This window comes from Haliotis asinina, chromosome 2, assembly GCF_037392515.1.
Source record: "Haliotis asinina isolate JCU_RB_2024 chromosome 2, JCU_Hal_asi_v2, whole genome shotgun sequence".
In the NCBI taxonomy this organism is placed as follows: Eukaryota; Metazoa; Mollusca; class Gastropoda; order Lepetellida; family Haliotidae; genus Haliotis; species Haliotis asinina.
In genome coordinates this window covers 101,893,704-101,915,257 of record NC_090281.1, presented here as the reverse complement: position 1 = coordinate 101,915,257, position 21,554 = coordinate 101,893,704, and the positions used below count along the sequence as shown (strand labels likewise).

The following is a 21,554-nucleotide window of genomic DNA, read 5'->3' as shown; positions in this document are numbered from 1 at the left end:
CCTCGTATACATCCTCGGTTCGAATCTCCATCAGCAGGGAATCCGTGTCAGTGTACAGCACTTCGCACCTGTCGCCGTACTGTTTCTTAAGCTCGTTGTAGTAAAAGTCGTACATCAGGTGTTTGGATAAATCGAGGATACTCATCCCAACGTAAACAGGTCGGTTGAATTTTATGTGACTTTTCTTCATGTGTATGGCAACTAGGTCATCTGTGAATATTTTATTACGGTTGAATGCCGGACTGGCTATCAATTTCCTGAGCTTGTCTTCCTCACTAGATCTAACCAGTTTCACGGTTACGCGTTTCCTCAGGTTTTCCATAGTCTTACCAAACACCGAGTTGTTCATGAGTTTGTAGAGATTTTTCTCAAAATCACTGGTGGCTTTTTTTCGTAGGTCTGTGTTCATTCTGATGTAGGGCTCCATCCATGGGCTCTGGTCGAACATGAGCACCCTGTGTATTTTGGTCAGCCTCATACCCAATGACAGGTACAGCTGTAGGTTGCGATAGTGAACTATGTACTTGGTCTTATTCATTAAGTTAGGCACGAGTTTCTCAACGTCCGCCACACGACCACCTGACAAGTTATGTTGGTACTCAGACATCCAGTCTGTGTTAACCTTCATACGTTCGGGTGCAAGGGGATAGCTGTTGTGCGATGTGTGTTATGCCTTGGGATACTCTAAGTCAACTTCTAGGATATACCCTTTGTTCGAATCTGATGCAATGCTCATAACATCAACGTTTGGTACCCATTCGAATCCTCCTGTAGGTAGATACTGGCTCATAGCCCAGCCGTACAGGTTATTTGCGTCGAGGTAGAGAATGTGATTGGTTGGTTTGTTAGGATCGTAACCTTTCACGTATTGATTATTTGCTTTAGCGTATCGTTTGGATGCCATGGAAATCCCACCTCGCAAGCCTTTCTCAATGAATAGGTGCATGTCGTAATCTGTGAGCAATTCCAAATTAACTCCGGTCTTTCTAAGCAAGGCGTCCCACGACAGACCTGGGCTGGTGTAATACCATGCGGGGTCGAGTTTATACTGCTTTAAACATGTTTGCCGAAACGTCTCGAACACGTCGGCTAACAGCAGTACATCTGTCCTCAAGTACAGGTCGTGATAATCGCCCAGGTTCTTACAACCCAGTTTATTCCATACGTTAATCGCGTGCGAGTAATCGTCTCGTGAGACGGACGCCTCATTCAGCTTGCTATAAAAGCAGTCGATAGGAGGTAGTCTGGTCTCTGTGAACTTAGCCCAGCTATCCATGTACTCATATGGGTATACGCCCTTCCTCATGAGCAGGTGTCTAGTCTCGGCGTCTGTGTATCGATCTGTGATAGGGAAGGTATTGTTGGCCTTAACCAGACTGTCGAGTGACGACAGGAGGAATTGAAACGAGTCAATGAACCTAAGTCCGTTTAAGCTGAAGGAGATGTATCTCTCCATGTTGTTTGGGATGCACGATATATTACCATCGATTTTCGCGATGGCCTGCATGATCAAGTGAGAGTCGTATCCTCTCAAGTTGTGAAAGACAACGGGGATGTTTATTGTCTTAGGATTGATTTTAAGCTTGAGGTTGCACGCGTTGTGAGCGGCGCCTCTATACTTACCAGTTATGTGGCAGTGATCTCTCACCGAATCACCGTTAAGTGGTGAGTCGCACACGTGACAGTTAGTGCTACTGGCGTGAGCTAGCTTGTCGGCTCTGGTCATACGCATTGGAGCGATTTTATACAATGCATTCCTAATAATTTTTTCTTCCTCCTGCAAGCACTTTAGAAACCTTTCAGCCGCGTCAGGACCCCTATACACTACCGGAGCTTTCGTTTCCCCGTCACAACGGACGACAATGTATCCAAACGAACAGGCTTTATGCTCTTGTGTTTTTTGTGTGAAACTCCCACTAGTGGATGATTCCCCAACCACTAAGGCTTCGAAGTCGGCATATATAATATAAGGCACAGACATTTGATTCTTGTGATTGTCGAATTTTAGGATATTTTCACCTTCCTTAGGCATGTCGACTCGTATGGCCGTCTGCCCAACACCTTGGCAATCCTCCAGGTGGGATTCTAATAAATCGGCCCGACTGAAACAGTGTAGGCATCGTACACAAAAGTGTTTTTCCCCATCGTGTTTCGACTGGTCGTGTAACAACCGGCTGAGATGTTTTATCCACGTGTAGTGATACTTTTCACCTTTTTGAATCATGAATAAATTAATAACTTGACAATCCTTCACCGGGCTGACCCTGTGTATTATTGTTGTATTACCTTCGTGGCCAAAAACATTTATAGCCAGATTATTCTGTTTTTCTACTTTAGTGATCTGGGATATTGGGGTGGGTTCATCTATACCATCCCAGTTGAGCCCATCATCCTGTGGATAATTAGAAGGTCTGTTCGGATTAGTGGCAGCTGGAAATAAGGCTGACCTGATAGATAACCTCAGGCAATCGTTTCCTCTATTCTTAACGTTTACTATGGCTTGTTTGTTCTTATAGTAGGGAGGCAAGGCTAGGTATGACCCACCTCTGAACGGCACGTATTTAGCTATATCTAGATAGACATTATCGATTTTATCTACAACCCACCCGGACCCCATGTGTGTGTAGCGTTCTAGGTATTCTCGTATCTGCTGAAAACTATTATCGATTGATGTGTCAATGGTCTCTGCATGTGTGACGACCTCTTGTTTGCCTCGGAAGTAAGGTTGAACATACTCAGTGGTACTCCCAACCTGCTTATCGAGTGACATTTTCACTGTGATCTGAAACTTGATACTTCCTAGATTATTTAGTTCCTGGTTGACCTTATCAGCTATCAGAGGCTTAATATCTGTAATGTCTATGTTTCTATCAATGTGCATGCGCCAACCTCTCAAATAATTGCCTACGGCGTGCTCAGTGCGCACAAACTGTAGGTCAATAGCTCTATTCTGTCGTAATAATTCTACAAGCTGTGGTTTTCTCATACGAGAATACCCACCTAAACCCAAATCGTGTGCCTCGGCTTTCAGTTGTTTTACAGTTGGACGTGCTACTGGGGCATGTGATAACAATGTGGTTAACCCGGCTTTCCCCAGTTTTGAATAACCCGTGTATCCAAGCTGTTTCGCTTGAGCTTTTAACTGTTTTACCGTAGGAGGGACTTCTAAACCTAGTAATCTCAACAATGCTGGCTTCCGCATTCTAGAATACCCGATAACACCTCTCTGCTTTGCGACCCTCTTGAGCTCGCGCACAGTAGTCATTGTGTTTACACCTAAGAGAACTAATGTCTAATTGGTTCACAGTAAGGGGAGGTAACTCCTCCACTCTTGATAAAAAATATTTTATTTCTTGTAATCACTTATTAACCAAACTCGGTTTGTTGGCCACAATTCTCGTAAGTCTTCCAACAGCTTGTGTGAATCTATGTAGGCATCGATCAGTGTTTGGTTATTTGATAACAATTCGATTAACCCGGCTCTCCCCAGGTTTGAATAACGCCGGCATCCAAGCTGTTTTGCTATAGCTTTTAATTGTTTTACCGTAAGATAGGCTTCCATATTCAAGACATGTTTACACCTAAGAGAACCAATCTCTAATTGGATTTTATCTTGAGCAGTCGCCTACGTTCTTTTATGTAGTCTTTTTTATTCTCGTATATGAGTTGATGTCTGACTACATTCGCTCCGTGAGCTTTACATAGACAGTAGTGTCCTTTAACCCCGATACCACACACAGAACACGTGTAGTTAGGACTTCCCATATGGAAACAACAGAACCCCTGATTCCTGCATTTCCTACCACAGGCCTCGGTCTTCCCCATAAGTATATATTCACATCGGTATGGAGCGGGTCTCATGTTTACTTATATAGGTATTTTAGTTTAATTGCTTAGCAACCAACGCAGTAGCTGCTATACCAAACACTATGAAGCCCAGTTCACGATTCATTTGTCCCTTGGATGGTGTGTAGTACTGAGCGAGTGTGGGTTTATTGAGCGGTTCCAATTGTTTACCAGTTAGTAGGTAGTATTCTTTCATTGCTTCATCAACATCGTTGAATGTTTGAACGGCATGGTTTTCACGCGTGAGTTGTTCGTTAATAAAATCGATCCTCTGGAGGCGTTTTTTAGCGTACTCGGCCTGTGCTCTTTGTAGTTTCTCAGTAGCGAGATCGTGTCGCTTCCTTTCTTCCTGTATTTCAGCCGCGTGATCATCTCGTAGTTTCGAGAAGAGGAAATTACTCCCGGAAAATGCCAGGGCATTCACTAACGCCCCACCAACCATCATAGCTATCGTGGCCATCCCTATATTTATTTCATTATATTATCAGGTATTATTCCTTGTTTTACTAGGATGTCTTTTGTGGCCATCGCCATACCAAGGTTCATTATGAGCATACCCATATCCTGCAGGTTGAAATCTAGCTTGATAGTTGGTTGTTTAAGCACCATTTTAGTCAACCGAGCGTACCCTACTGCTAGACTGGCTACCACTGTGGCGTGGTATGCGTCGTTGACGAACGTTTTCCCCTCAGACATTATGTATATGATATAAAATATTTTAAATTATAACATGATATGCGGGTCTACCATGGGGGATACCCCCATACCCTCACTGTTCTCACTGTTGGGTTGTGGCTCACTGTGGGAGGTGTATAACCATGTTATAACCACGGCAGCAGTTACACCTACAGCCAACAACAGTCGGGTTGGGTTGGTCACTTTATGTTGGTTACACCACCGTTTTTTACCGGCAGCTACTCTCTTAGGATTCTTCTGTCTGGTTACTGTTGGAGGTACCTCCACTGAAGGGGTCACTGTTGGGGGTGGGGTCTCCTCCATCACTGTTGGGGGTACCTCCACTGGGGTTTCCTGTGCAGCATCCATCTATACTATTATTATTATTCTTTCTCTCAAATTGACAATGTTTTGCCGTGATAATCGCCGCCGTCACTGGAGCCAACAACATACCATATTTGTGGTACAGCCCGCAGCTGATAGAGCTCACGGCGTGTTCGATAAAAGGGTCTTTATCTAGGTCCTCCCACAGGTAAAGTCGGCGCTCTGGTGGAATGGGAAGGAATTGTGATACAATACCGGTGTATATCTGGGTCATAGCCGATCCTATTGTCTTTGTCATTTCTGCTCCGAGCCGGGCCTCGTATCTAGCGTACAGCTTATCGATTTCTTCGGCTGACATTTTGTTAATTTTATCCGGAGTGTAGTCTCCAAAGTAATGTTTGGCTTTGCCGCCAACAGCCAACGCCACCAGTTTCTCTCGCTTGGGGGAATCCCCAGTTGGGGAACCCTCCACAGACAATTGTTCGAGCAATTCCTCACACTCCATCTTATAATATAACAAGTAAGATTTAGTTTTAACTATATAATACCCAATACAAACAAAACACAGAGAAATGAAAGTTAAGTTGCACACGACAAATACTTCAAATATCATAGCTATGCTTAGCATTTGCTTAGCTTTACTTAGCTTTTACTTAGCTTTGCTTAGCAAACTATATATGCTACTGGTTGGTCGGTTTTTAGAATGAGCTTAGCGTGTTTAGTTTCAGCGAGCTGTTTCTTTACCCGTTCCCGTTCTAATTTACTCATCACATCGTTCTCTCTCAAACACTCCTCGAACGAATCCCTGTCCTTGCAGTGAAATAAGGCCACCCATCGCGTCTGCTCCCTGAGGTCTTTCAACACCGAGTTGAACTTCTGCGTTAGCACCCAGACGCTGTGATTTGCATGCCGGCCGGAGAAGGCCAGGTACGATAGCATGTCTCTCTTTTTTGTTATCTCGCGATTAGCGCTGCAGTCGTCCAGTATAAACAGCGTCGGTTCCCCTTTAAATTTCTCGTGAAGAGCTTTCAACCAGTCCTGCAGGCGTGTTCCAGGGTCGATTTTGTGTACGTCCGGGTCCGTCATTACCCAAGGTCGCGCGTACGTTTTATTCATACCTAGAGTAGGGCACATGATAACGATGTTATCGAACACATCCTTGTAGTAACCCTCCAACATATCCAACACGAAAACGGTCTTACCACAGCCAGTCTGCCCGCATATGATAGCGCAGTGTGGGTCAGTGGGGAGGTGGATGGTGGGGTACCCCCCATCAGTAGATGGCTTGCACGAATCTCCCATTGTCTATATTAAGTTGCGCGTCCATAATAACGTACAGATATAATTTCAACTTACCAGCGGTTTGAGCCTTCTTAGTAATCTGGATGGTTATCCCTTCGCTGCCGTTATCTATACGACGCCCGCTGCCATGCAGTTTATCATCATCCGTGGATCGCATGTCCAACCATAGGGCGTACTTGGTGGTCAGGTATTCACCGATCTGCACGGAGCCGAGGTCCAGGTCCTTTGTTATGTAATCCCCCACTGGTAGCTTTTTTATCTCATCCCACTGCTGGTGTGGTCTCATACCATGACTGAACAGCTGGTTTGGCACGCCCTCGATGGTCACTTCCACCTTTTCAATCTCGGGGTTGAAAAACTTCTCGCTGTCCCTCCTGAATGGCTCGTAATCCTCCACGGGGACGACCAGGATACCTTTCATCGATCGCGCCGGCACGTTCAGGTTGATATTCCACACAGTGTCGCTCTTATCTCGCACGACTGATCTATGCCTCAGTACGCGATCGTACAGGATAGCCATCTTCCCAGAGTACTGGCTTCGAACCTGCCTGGCCAGCTCCGGGCTAGTGACCATGTCGAACTCCAGAGAGATGTTGTCTATGGCATAACTGGCCTCATCACCGTTCGGCGTACGCACTACTTTGCTATAGTCGTTAAACGTGAGCTCGTATTCGAGTCTATCACCCAGCGCGGCCTGGTAAAACGGCGCGTGTCCCGTGAGCAACTCGAAGTCGAGCGGCACGCAGAATCGATTCCCGTATGCTAGAGCGATGGCCTTTTCACCGTCCGATAGCTTGTCTTGCTGGTCTTGCGTGAAGACGTATCCTATGCGCGCCCGGGTTGATTTGCTGATACCCTGGTACACATCATTGACTCGTTCTCTCTCGCTTTTCCAGAGATCCTTGTAGCAGTGAAACACGTCGCTGTCGTCGATGCTCAGCACCTCGTTACCGCTGATCTTGACGGTCGTTTTCTTGATGATAGCTCGACCCACGTTCCGCACTAGCTCGCGTTTGTCGTTGTCGGAGGTCAACGTGATATTGAACGCCAGTCGAACAGTGCCTGGTACAATGAGGTCATTCTCACCAAGGTTTGGAAATCTAACCAGCAGAGTTTGATTCTGGTCTATCTTGCTGGGATTGTTGGTTATAGTCACCGACTGTCGCACGGCTCTGGCACCTAATGGCTCTCTCAATTTTCTGAAAGGATCTAATTTTCTGCCGTACATTGTTATATAAAAGAAATATATTTTTAATACTAATGGATGAAGACATACCTATGGATGATATGTGGGACGATAGTGCCCAGGCATCTGATGAGCAGGAGACCTCATTTACTAGTTTGCCATTGAGCCAACAACTTTTAGAAACAACGGTAAATGATTATTACGAAAGTTTAAAAAGTGATAAAAACTACGTTGAACCCCAGGGTCGATACCATAAGGATTTTTTTATTGATACAAAGGGTGTTCTACGTCTTAAGTCTGCCCCAAAGGTTGACCTCTTTAACAAGATCACTAAAAAACCACTGGCCTTGTCAACTCTAGCCAGCCGCAATGGTGGTGCTGAATTTATCCGTGAACATCTAAACATGCGTGATTACGGTGGTGCAATACCTAAGACTGTTAAAGAAGATCTGCAAACTACCAGATCCCACCTCACCACTATAGATGAAATGACGCCAGAGCGTGCTACAGAAGCCTCGGACAGCATAGAAAAACTGTTGAGCACCTACTGGGACAAACCGTTACCGGGATTTGACTTTCCGGTAAGGGAACTGCGCGGCTTAGACGAAGCCGTGAAACGCGTGCGTGGAGAACTCGTGAACAACATGGGGAAACTGAATGAAATCGACGAGCACATCGCTAGGGAAAAAACCAAACTCACCGAAACTGACGACGATGATATGAAGCGTCGCATCAATGAACGAATACGTGATTTAGAAGACGAGAAACGTACACGATTGGAAGCCGCTTCCTCGAATCGTGAACATCTTCGATCCCAGATCAGTCGCATTCGGGAAACAATCGATAGAATACTGAACGAAGATACAACTTTAGCCAACAGGATTCGGATATTGTTCCGGGAGCAAGGGATCACCATCGCCAGCATTCTAACTGCATTGGGTTTCATCATATCAACCTTGGTGGTGTCACTGGTGGGAGGAACCCCCACACCCCCAAGTGCCGGCGGGGGAACTCCAAGTGGTGGTGGTGTTAAAGACTGGATCAAAAAACTCGGGGAAGGCCTAGCTAAACTGGCTGGTAAAGCCGCCGAAGCCCTTCCCGGCATCCTGGGTAGCATCGTCTCGTGGTTGTTGAGCGCTCTGTCTAAAACTGCCATGTGGCTCAGTCAAAACCTGTGGGCAGCCATCGTCGCCGTGGCGGGTCTGGTGTACGTAGCGGCTAAGAAATCTTTAACCAAATAAGTCCCAAAGTTACCCCACCAACCACCAGGGCCGTTTTATTATCGATATGCTGCTGATAGGTGGTGGAAACCCCCACACCCCCCGGGGGTACCTCCACATGAACTTTAGGCTCCGGGGGCGGCGCAACTATACCCGTTTCACGTGGTTGGGTGTGTGGGATATGTGGGGTGTTAATATCGGGGTTGATACCCAACTTTTGGTCCGCCGTGGCTATGACTATTTTGTTGTTATAACCCACCACTTTTTTTACTCTCAGTTGCATATCACTCGGAGACATATACAGCCCCACACCGAACACGTAGTTAACTTTCGATCTGGCGTATTCTAACACGTTTTGGTAGCGTTCGATGGCCCGCGGGAGATCAACTGGAGAATTTATAGCATCCTCAACGTTGGAAACGAACTGTTTCTGAGCGTCGTAAGCAGTTCCCTTACCGAGGATGTTGGAACGCGTCATCGACTGCGCACCCAACAGCGCCCACACGTACGTTCGAATCGAGTCGTTCAAGCGTATTGTACCAGCACGAGTGAATCCTTTCGACGTGTCCAGCATGAACATTTTCCACCCGTCTGCGGTTGACTGCTCCACTTTCTGGACTGTGAAAGCAACACCACCTTTAAAGTTCATACGATCATCCCTCCATTCATTACTCGACAAAGCAAAGTCCGGGCGTAGTTTACCTTGTTTCAGTATAAGATCACTGAGTTCTTTCACTGATCGCACGCCATCAGAAGGAATACCCAACCCGTGGTTCGGCCCCGGCAAACGCCAATCCGTCTTCGGGTTTATTTCGAATTCATTACAAATACGTTCATAGGCCCGTCTATCGTATGGGTTGTTTGTTGCGTCCCACGCTTTATCCTGTGGGAGGGGGGCACTGATCTCTTTAAGGATACGTCTGACCTGGTAGTACACGTGGAATTTGAACACAGACTGACTCAGCGGTCCACGCCGAGTGTCGGTCAATACCACACCACACCCCGTTGTAGCGCACCACACAGCAAAGTTGAATTGATTCTGCCAGAACTGCATAGGGTTGTTGAACCACGCGTGGACTGCCTCAATGTTAGTCACCATAAGCTTATACTTATCGAACACATCTAAAAGCTGGGCATTGAAATACAACTCAGGAGCAACCACGATCTTCATGGGGGAGAAATCTACATCCAGTTTAGGGTAAAACACACCAGGGGAATACATTTTAAAACTATTATATAATAAATATATATGTAATATGTACATAACACTTCCTGGAATAACGAGCGGTGAGGCCGTTCAGCTGACGCACGCGATCGATAACACGTCAGGTCAACTCGAAGTCGCACTCTGCGATATCACCTACCTACCACAATGGACTAACATTAATATCAGCAACAATAAGCTGTTCGTCAGTGGAACTCGCAGTCAAATAACTGACGGCTACTACAGCGTGTGCTCTCTAAACGACGAGGTCTTCAAACCCCTGGGAGCCGAACTCAAAATGAACGACTCAAACGGTACAGTGGTGTTAATCAACAACGGAAGAACCTCCTTGAGGCTCGGCCGACCATTAGCGAGGATACTCGGTATGTCTCCTGACGAGATAAAACCAACAACAACCGTCACAGGCACGAAGTTACCCGAACTAGTACCGTACCGAGAGCTGTACATTCATCTCGGTCAGGTGAGCACAACGTATAACATTCAAGGAGGCCACCCTTCCACTATACTGAGAGCAGTGCCGGTGAAAACTGAGAAATTCAACGACGGTAGAACCGAGTCATTTTCACCACGGCAGTATAAGAAATTAACCCAGGGCAACATACCTGAGCTGACAATATCGGTGTTAGATATAAATCATAATCCTGTAAATATAGGATACCTCAGCTTAACACTTCATGTAACATGACCAGCGCACAAGGACCCGGAGTGAAAAAATGTGTCAATATCGGGATCTCCGACCTCGGAGACACACGCGGTTTCGACGCTCCTGGAGTAGATGGTAAATCGTACGCCTTGCAACTGAAAAACAACATTTACAAACGCGTTGAAATCCCCTCCGGTGGAGCCCTAAGTGATATGATAGATACCACAGGAGCAACAGCCAACACTAAGTACGCCCTCGTCAACACCGGTGATGACAACTGGAGAATATACCCATCATTCGGAGGTAAACTGTTCGACTTAGACGATGTTGAGAGCACTACCGTCGTCAAAAACAAACCATATATGCTCGTCTTCACCGAAGATGACAAGTGGGTGTTGTTACCCGATAACAAATGGTTTCTCAATATTAGACTCGTCTCCCCTTACGTGTTCACGGATAACAAAGACAACCACCTAAACAAAGTCGTAAACAATGGAACCCTGCTCGTGGCTTACATCCCAACTCAGAGACGTAGTATAGTCGTCAGCCCAGTCAACACTATAGCAGCCCACATGCTATCGAGTAAACCAGCCATGCAAAACGTGAAATTGCAGTTGGTGTCTGAATTCGAAGGCGTGGTTAAGATACTAGAGAGTCTACCGGCAAACTCAACACTGTTCATCAAAGTCTACCTAGGGGAACCATCGGGGAATGATATTGAGATCGTGAAGGGGATCAAACTCGGGTGGGTGAAACGACACCAGTTTCAAGTTTGCAACGTTTACGTGCGGGTGGGTGTCGACTCCAAGACCAGTCTGCAGGGGGTCAACGTGATCGTAGAAAACAAGATATCACTAATCAATATCTTCCTGCCTGACAACATACACTTCATGGGTATAAAGTTAACCCCTGAATTATTATCAGAAAACCAGTTGGAAATTATATCATAATAGTATAATAATGACTAATCATCATCCCAACACTACACTTAACGACCTGGGAGATACAGATGGATTCGATCAGCCTGGTGAGGAAGATGAATTCTACATCCTACACTTCAAAGACAACATGTACAGACCGGTGCCGTTACCAGATTTTAAAAAACCTAAATGGCTGATCAACTTAACACCCACCTCACCTTATATCACAATAGATGAAAATAATTGGGTCACTAAGATTAGGAACAACGGTATCTGGGCCGGGGATTTCATTCCGGAGAGGGGATTATCACACAGACAATCTGATAGTCACGACAAAAAAGGGTTATCAACTTACTACGAAAATAAATTAACATTTAGTAATCCTAAAATAATAACCCCCCCTTTCACACTCATCATAGAAGTCTTCTTTACGGATTCATTCGATGAATACCCCCACATAGTACACCAAATTTTACCCGGGGTGTCAATACGCTGGTCTTACAGAGTCAAATATTGTCGTATTGTTATACAACAGGATACCACGGGTCCTATAAACCACTTAATAAACCCCAGTGAGGTTTATATTAACATAGGATATTTTACTGACCTCTCACCTATTGCCCTGAATACTAGTATAGAACTTATAGGCTTCAAATACATTGATAGATTTTTAACTGAACCCCAATTAAAATATCTTTCAAAATATATATTATAGGATGGGTCTGTACCCAGTCGTAGAGGAAGTAGCGAAGACGTTGGAAACCGTAGATGGGTTCCGCTTGAGGCAGTTATGTGATGTAAAACGTCAACTAGAACAAGACCGTGACACGCGGAAAGCATTATGTAAAAAATACAATAGAGCTTTCAATATCGTGGATGGGGCTGACACTACCCTTATGGCAACCAGCATGGGACTAGGGGCGGCAGGCGTTGGGTTGTTAACCACCATCGTGGCTGCACCTATAGTGCTAGGTATTGAAATAACGGCTGGGGTGGCAGGGTTGGTAGGGTTGGCGCTTAAGTTAGTATCACGCAGACTTAATCGTAAGGCATTGAAACACGACGAGATCAGGGTTCTGGCTGAAGCAAAGCTGAACACAGTGAGTGAGCGAATTTCCACGGCACTCTCTGACAGTAAGATCTCAGAAGAGGAGTTTAGTTCAATCCTCTCTGAACTCAAAAAATATAACGGAATGAAACAAGATATTCGATCCAAGTCTCGTAAGTCTGCTATCAGCGAGGACGAGAAAAAAAAGTACATAGCACAGGGAATACAAAAAGCCCAGCAAGCCTTTATTATGAACACCAAAGAGATCGTAGGCGGTTCACATTAAACTGTTTCATTGATATAAACATAACATAGCCGTAAGCGAGCCACCGATCCTATGTGGTCAGTCAAAACTTACAACAAATTATTGATCGTACCGTACGGCACAGTGTTACCGCCTGCCAAGTCACGGTAAACGTGATGGCGTAGCTTTGTAGTAGGGGTAATAATAGCAAGAGCTAATGGTCCCACCAAAGCCTCATTTAGTAAATGAGGCTTTTTAGAGGGGTTTTTGAAAAGTGTTTTCGGACTGTCATTCCCTATACTACTAGATTCGAACCGAGGACGTGTACGAGGACATGAAAAAACACCTCGATTTATACGACACCAGCGACTACCCTAAGACCCATACCCTACACAGTACGGTAAATAAAAAGGTCCTAGGTAAGATGAAGGACGAGTGTGCTGGCACGCCCATAGCCGAGTACATAGGTTTGAGACCTAAGATGTACTCCATACTGAAAGCCGACAATAGTGAGATCCGGAAGGCGAAGGGGGTTAAGAAGTATGTGGTGAAACAACACATCAAACACGCCAGATTCAAGGAAGCCCTGTTCAAGACCCGTACCTTTAGACATAAAATGAACACACTTAGAAGTGATGGGCATAAGATATACGGACTGACTATAAACAAGACGTCCCTATCGCCTATGGACACGAAACGTTGGATAGCTATTGATGGAATAAACACATACGCGTATGGACATGAAAAAATTTGAGGCTATTTACTACAGCCCGCGTGGGTACTGGAAAGGAGCTAGCGCAGTAGATAAGCTAGCTAAACTAGCGCGAGTACCCCCGGAGGAAGCCAAAGCGTGGCTTGAAAAACAAGCCCTGTGGCAGATCTATTTGCCGGCACCACGCTACGTGCCTAGAAGGAGGTTCGGTATTAACATACCTAATAGCATTCACCAGGCAGACCTACTGTTCCTACCCCACGACAAGAGGTACAAGTATGCCTTAACCGTAGTGGATGTAGCCAGTCGTTACAAGGAAGCCGAACCCTTGACCACGAAAGATTCGGCCCAGGTAGCCAGAGGATTTGAACGCATATACAAACGCAGCCCACTGACGTGGCCAACAGAGCTGCAAGTTGACCCCGGACGGGAGTTCATGGGTGCCGTGTCACAACTGCTAGCCAAACACGATACAAAGGTCAGGCGTGGCACGGCCGGAGCCCATCGCAGCCAAGCCATAGTTGAGAGATTTAATAGGACTTTGGCTGAGCGCTTGTTCGGCTATCAGTATGCTAGGGAGATGGTCACCCCTGGAAAACGATCGACTGAATGGGTCACGAGGTTACCCAAGGTGGTGTCGGCAATCAACCATGAAGTCACCCGTCTCACCGGTAAGAAACCGGCAGACGCTATCAAATTAAAATCAATAGTTGCAGAGTCGGCCGCTCCATTGCGTGGGAAGGAGAAACAAATACCAGATAGGGCCTTAGTGAGGTATCTATACCAGCCGGGGGAACACGAGGGCGATAGCCGTAAGCGAGCCACCGATCCTATATGGTCAGTCAAAACTTACAACATAGATAAAGTGGATATGAAAGCCGACGAACCTAACTTGTACTACTTGAGGGATGGGCCGGGTAGGGGTTTTGTAAGAGAAGAATTATTGATCGTACCGTACGGCACAGTATTACCTCCTACCAAGGCACAGTAATTACCGCCAACTTTTTTGTAGTAGGGGTAATAGTAGCAAGAGCTAATGGCCCACCAAAGCCTTATTTAGTAAATAAGGCTTTGTAGAGGGGTTTTATGAAAGTGTTTTAAAACCCCCATTCCCTATACTACTTTGGGAGCAGGAATGCAAGTTGCTGTACCTGAATGTTTTACAGCATTTACAGCATTTGCAGCATTTTCCAGTAAGAGGGTTTATTTTTAAAGTGCAGTTCAGTGATAAAACCATCAAGATTGGATAAAAGTTCTCTTTTGCATGGTATTTCATGTTGGTGACCTTATTCCTCTGTTTCTTATACAATCAAATGTCTCTTTCACTGCCTGTTCTTTTTGCCTTCTTTCTCATTCTATTCTGTTTTCTGCATTCCCTTCTTAACTCAGAATCGAACCAGGGCTTATCATTACAGTTTTAGATTATACACATGATCTAACATATCTTGAGAAAATATCATGAAAGACTTTACATGCATCATCAACACATTTGCAGTTGTTGAAAATATCAAACCAATCGGTACTTTCGATAACATTGTTAAGCTTATCATATTTACCAATTTTCTAACACCATACTTGTCTAGTAAAACACATTTTGGTGGTGACATTGATGTCTAATGAAATGTAAGTTCCTGTATGATCACTGATTTTCTTATCAAATTCAACAACGCCGCTGTCTCTAACAGATATGTCCTCACTCACTATCACAGGGTCTATTAGCATAGCAGTGGTTCTAGTCACTCTAGCAGGTTCTTTAATAACATATAGATTTTTTCGTTCCATTAAGTCCACACTATTTAATTCAACAATTAAAGTTTTCATTTATATCCCCAACGATCATTATCTTACTGGATGCATCTAAGGCTGTTTCTACACTTTGGTCTAAACGTTGCCCAAACCTATAGTTATACTCAGATCTCTATACAACACATACTATTAAAGGTTTTTGTGGAAGAAATAGTTGATGTTTAAAATGGCTACCTGAAAATAATGTAGCGCCAGAGAGCAACATCGCGTTGGATTATAGGCACAAAAAAGGGCATTATTATTATGTTTTACAGACTTAGAAAGAAATGTAGCAGAGAGAGTTCGGATGATCCTGGCACAGTCAGGCTGGTAAAGCTCATCATCATCTCAGGGCCCTTGACCCCTCTACAAGCAGCCCAGACAGCGAAAGGGACTTCTCCCAGGAAACACTGCCTAGTCGAACCCACCAAGAACTTTCCGGAGAATATGAAGGCTCCCCAACACTGCAGCCTTCTGCATTACCCAGATTGTCAGAAGGGCTGTGCTTCCGATGGAGAACCCAGGCACTCTCCTGATCTGTGCCAAGAGATCAGGAGGTACCAAACCAAGGGCACCGAGAACAATGGGGAGCATGACGACAGTGTACTTGGGATGCAAGCAAGACACAGTTACACAGTTTATCACAAAAAATGTCACTCAGATAGTATACCTGTTATAGCTTGCATGGATCAGTATTAAAATATCTATATAATTGCATGTCACAAACAAATATTACAGATATGAAATATTCACATCAGGAAGCTGAAGCATGACAAAGGTAACCATACACATTTATGGGAGTGATGACTAATAACGTTTTCTTTACCCGTTGGCACCTGTAATCAACATCTATGACTTTCATAAAACTGCGGATAATTAAATTCAAACTAACCTTATTCTGAGGCAGCTAAGTGGTGCAATGCTGACTATCTTGAGGCGGGATGTAAGGTGCTATATGCTCCACACTACAGTTAATAAAAGCCCATTGAAAAACTTCAGGGATGAGATCTCTGATCACATGACATACAAGTATATTCAGTGTTAAGGGCCTCAGGTCCATGGTACAAATAGTTTACAATATTGTTGGTGGAATGCTGTACAGATAGTCTGAGAATATATAAGAACTATTACACAAGATTTCAAAACATAGATTGTTTGTTACAATGCATAACATTTCACTTAGAAAGAGACAGATCATCAAACACTGATGAACAATGTGGAGTGAGATTGGGTTATCTTCCTTCCATCAGGTTCTGAGGTACTTCTTCCTTACACCTAATGATGACTGATTTTCACAATTCATTATATGTGTAAACATCTTTACATTGGAAAGATAGTGCAGTATTTTCAGTATTTGGGCCATAAGATCATGATATTGAAAGCAACTGATGAGAAGGTGGTTCTCATTCTCAAGTATACTTCTGTTATTTCAGACAGAGAAAATTTGCACACTCTCTCCTCTCTATTGATTCCTGCCCACCTCTCAGTTTCAACTCTAAGATTACGGTTAATGCAACTGAATCTTGAAGGACTTACAACTCTGTATCTGGCCATATGTACTACACTGTAATATGATTCCATCTGAACAGAAGGTATGTATTTGCAACAGAGTGGTAACTTGCTACTGAAAATATGATATCAACATATGCGATAAAGAACACAAAGGAGATAAATGGATCATGAATCATGTTGTGACTGCTGACTGTTTTCCCTTCAGAAAGCAGAAATAGATTCTGTTTATGGTCAAGTTCATGATCTCGAAAAATAATTCATGGTCATTTTTGTTTTACAGAAACATTGGTCGTTCTACATCTAATGCCCCTGAAGATCTTATGAAGACTTTACATGTTCACAATGCAAGATGCAAAGAAACCTGATACAGAGAAAAAACAGGTCAATCCAAACACAGGTAGGGAAAACACTTGTAACACAATGACAGACTGGATAGAAACAGGTACTCTGAACACTTGCAACACAATGACAGACTGGATAGAAACAGGTACTCTGAACACTTGCAACACAATGACAGACTGGATAGAAACAGGTACTCTGAACACTTGCAACACAATGACAGACTGGATAGAAACAGGTACTCTGAACACTTGCAACACAATGACAGACTGGATAGAAACAGGTACTCTGAACACTTGCAACACAATGACAGACTGGATAGAAACAGGTACTCTGAACACTTGCAACACAATGACAGACTGGATAGAAACAGGTACTCTGAACACTTGCAACACAATGACAGACTGGATGGAAGAGGTTAATCTGAACACATGTAACACAATGATATGCCAAATAGAAAGTCTTAATCTGAACACATGTATCACAATGACAGTTTGAATTGAAAGGGTTAATCTGTGTGCACCACTTACCTTGTGTCTGTGTAGCAATGTGCATCATTTATCTTGTGTTTGTGTTGCTTTATGTATGATTTACCTTGTGTCTGTGTTGCAGTGTGTATGATTTACCTTGTGTCTGTGTTGCAGTGTGTATGATTTACCTTGTGTCTGTGTTGCAGTGTGTATCATTTACCTTGTGTCTGTGTTGCAGTGTGTATCATTTACCTTGTGTCTGTGTTGCTGTGTGTATCATTTACCTTGTGTCTGTGTTGCAGTATGTATCATTTACCTTGTGTCTGTGTTGCAGTGTGTATGATTTACCTTGTGTCTGTGTTGCTGTGTGTATCATTTACCTTGTGTCTGTGTTGCAGTGTGTATGATTTACCTTGTGTCTAAGTTGCTGTATTTATGATTTACCTTGTGTCTGTGTTGCAGTGTGCATCATTTACCTTCTGCATATTGCTGTGCGTATGATTTACCTTGTGTCTAAGTTGTTGTATGTATCATTTAAATTGTGTCTGTGTTGCAGTATGTATCATTTACCTTGTGTCTGTGTTGCAGTGTGTATCATTTACTTTGTGTCTGTGTTGCAGTATGTATCATTTATCTTGTGTCTGTGTTACAGTATGTATCATTTACCTTGTGTCTGTGTTGCAGTGTGTATCATTTACTTTGTGTCTGTGTTGCAGTGTGTATCATTTACTTTGTGTAGGTAAAGACTGGTCTTACTCATGGACTTGTCCGTGGCATTCGAGAGTATTGACCATTCTGTACACATTTGGTAACTGGAGACAGTGTTTTGAATAAGTGGTACTCCCTCTTGGTTCAAGTCATATTTGTCTGAATGCCAGCAATCAGTAATTGTCAAAGTCAAATCATTGCAGAAATCATCCCTTTCTTGCTCCCTTCTGCTTTCTGTAAATTATTCTATTGGAAAAGCAGTAAGATGGCACAACATTTGTCAAACACCCTTTGAATAATTTGTATTGTGTATTCAAATGTGATAGGGTGGACATATTTGGGATCAGTCAAGTCTCTTTGTTTTGGAGAGGAGTATTGTGCGACCTTTGCAGAACCATGGAGGAACATCACCTGTGCACAAGAGAATTAGAACAGTAAAGTAACAGTGTTTAGACACAGTGGAACAGTTTCCAGTACTGGTTTCGAATTCTATGAGGCCCAGGAGCTGTATTATTATTGTGTTTGTGTTTGAGTGTTTTTGATTGACATTGTTTTTGTGACAGTGTGTAATCTTGTGTTTATGTTACCATGTCTTTGATTGATCTTGTGTTACAGTGTCTCATGTTGACCTTGTGCTTGTGTTACAATCTCGGATTGACCTTGTGTGTTGTGTTACAATGTTTTTACTGACCTTTTGTTGGTGTTACAGTGTGTGTGACCTTGTGTTTATGTTACCGTGTCTTTGAGCTTTTGTTTGTGATACAGTGTTTCTGACTGACCATATGTTTGTGTTACAGTGTCTCTGACTGATCTTGTTGATGAGGATGCCTGTTTCCTTGGTAGAATACCACTTCAGAAGTTTGTGGTAAGTGTGGTTTTGCCATTTATGTTTTGTATGACAGTGTGCATTCCTGAATGCCAGTACACAAAATAATGAGGTATTAGTTTGATGAGGTATTAGGACTTAGATTTACTAATGAAACAGCTGAAGCACAGGGTTAGTGGCAGGGGGTGGTGGGTTAGGGTTAGGGTTAGGCTCAGGGGGTGGTGAGTTAGCCTAGGGGTTAAAGCATTCTCTCATCATGGCAAAGGGTTTGATTCCCCCACATTGGTACAGTGTGTGAAGCTTATTTCTGGTGTCCTGGCCATGGTATTGCTGGAATATTGCTAAAAGCACTGTAAAACCATACTCATTCACTGTTTCTTTCAGACACTGTTGGAGGAAAAAGCAGAAGCAGGAATTGTGACTTTGGACTTTCATGCAAATGGCTACATCACAGATGCAGTGCTCCATGTCCTGCGAGATGTGCTCTGTAAAGAGGTGAGACTGTGCCTCTCCCATGTACACCATACTGTCCTCTGTAAGGGATGAATCTGTTTATTGTCCCATGTCCTCCAAGATGTCTTCTGTGTCTAGATGATTCTGTGTGTCTCTTCCATGTCCTTCAAGATGTCCTCTGTAACTATATGAATCAGTGTCTCTCTCCCATGTAGTCCACGATGTCCTCTGTGTCTAGATGATTCTGTGTGTCTCTTCCATGTCCTTCAGGATGTCCTTTGTAACTAGTTGAGTCTGTGTTGCTCTCCCATGTCCTCCCAAATCTCCTCTAACTAGATGAGTCAGTGTCCCACTTCCATGTCCCCCAAGACACCCTTTGTAACTAGGTAAATCTGTGTTTCTTTCCCATGTCCTCCAAGATCTCCTCTGTCACTATGTTAGTCAGTGTCTTTCTTCCATGTCCTCCAAGAAGTCTTCTGTAACTAGACAAGTTGAAATTCTTCACCCATGTCCTCCATGATGTCCTCTGTAACTAGATGAGTCAGTGTCCCTCTTCCATGTCATCCAAGATGTTCTCCTGCATCACCTGGAAGCGATTGTACAGAAAATAGTATTCTGCATTGTTTGGGCACAAACCTTTTCGAGGTAAAATTAAATGGGTGAATGTACATTTATGGCGATTTTGAAAGCTGTGTTCTGATTGGTCAGTCTGTAGCTATGTGAGTTGGTGTCCTCTTTCCATGTCCTCCAAGATGTCCTCTGGAACTAAATGAGTCTATGTTCCTCTCCCATGTCCTCAAAGATGTCCTCTATCTAGATGAGTGTGTGTTCCTCTCCCATGTCCTCCAAGATATCCTCTATCGAGATGAGTCTGTGTTGCTCTCCCATGTCCTCCAAAATGTCCTCTGTAACTAGAAGAGTCTATGTTCCTCTCCCATGTCCTCCATGATGTCCTCTATCTAGATGAGTCTGTGTTCCTCTCCCATGTCCTCCAAGATGTCCTCTACCTAGATGAGTCTATGTTCCTCTCCCATGTCCTCCAAGATGTCCTGTGTAACTAGATGAGTCAGTGTCCCTCTTCCATGTCATCCAAGATGTTCTCCTGCATCACCTGGAAACGATTGTACAGAAAATAGCATTCTGCATTGTTTGGGCACAAACCTTTTCGAGGTAATATTAAATGGGTGAATGTACATTTATGGCAATTTTGAAAGCTGTGTTCTGATTGGTCAGTCTGTAGCTATGTGAGTTGGTGTCCTCTTTCCATGTCCTCCAAGATGTCCTCTATCTAGATGAGTCTGTGTTCCTCTCCCATGTCTTCCAAGATGTCCTCTATCTAGATGAGTGTGTTCCTCTCCCATGTCCTCCAAGATGTCCTCTGTAACTATATGAGTCTATGTTCCTCTCCCATGTCCTCCACAATGTCTTCTATCTAGATGAGTCTATGTTCCTCTCCCATGTCCTCCAAGATGTCCTCTATCTAGATGAGTCTATGTTCCTCTCCCATGTTCTCCAAGATGTCCTCTATCTAGATGAGTCTGTGTTCCTCTCCCATGTCCCCCAAGATTGTCCTCTGTAACTAGATGAGTCTATGTTCCTCTCCCATGTCCCCAAGATGTCCTCTGTCTATATGAGTCTATGTTCCTCTCCCATGTCCTCCAAGATGTCCTCTATCTAGATGAGTCTATGTTCCTCTCCCATGTCCTCCAAGATGTCCTCTGTAACTAGATGAATCTATGTTCCTCTCCCATGTCCTCCAAGATGTCCTCTATCTATATGAGTCTGTGTTCCTCTCCCATGCCCCCCAAGATGTCCTCTATCTAAACTCACACGCAAAAGAAACGCAAGTCTGACATGTAGCATCACTGTATTTCTTTTTCAACAGTTAAGTATGCAAAGAGTGGAGTCAGATGTACAGAAATTTGAGCAAACACAGTTCATTGCTATCCATACTCAATAAGGTCTTTACAATTTGTGTCAGCAATTGCATTTTCCGATTTCGATCATTTGAATTACGTCATTCAATACCTGGTGTGCCCACCATTAGCATTGATCACTGCCACACATCTCCTGTACATAGAGTTGATCAGACGATTTGTGAAGGCCCTTGGGATCA

The 21,554-nt window shown here is 44.0% G+C and overlaps 1 protein-coding gene across 1 annotated transcript in view; it reads left to right on the top strand.

Moving 5' to 3' along the window:
• Positions 1-21,554, top strand: part of LOC137272175 (uncharacterized) — a 550,405-nt gene that overhangs the window by 40,463 nt on the left and 488,388 nt on the right. Inside the window, exons 2-5 of the mRNA XM_067804527.1 lie at positions 16,564-16,722; positions 16,923-17,039; positions 18,957-19,024; positions 19,370-19,480. Of these exons, the coding sequence (XP_067660628.1) occupies positions 16,985-17,039; positions 18,957-19,024; positions 19,370-19,480 (234 nt within the window). The 5' untranslated portion in view covers positions 16,564-16,722; positions 16,923-16,984. The remainder of the gene's footprint in view (positions 1-16,563; positions 16,723-16,922; positions 17,040-18,956; positions 19,025-19,369; positions 19,481-21,554) is intronic.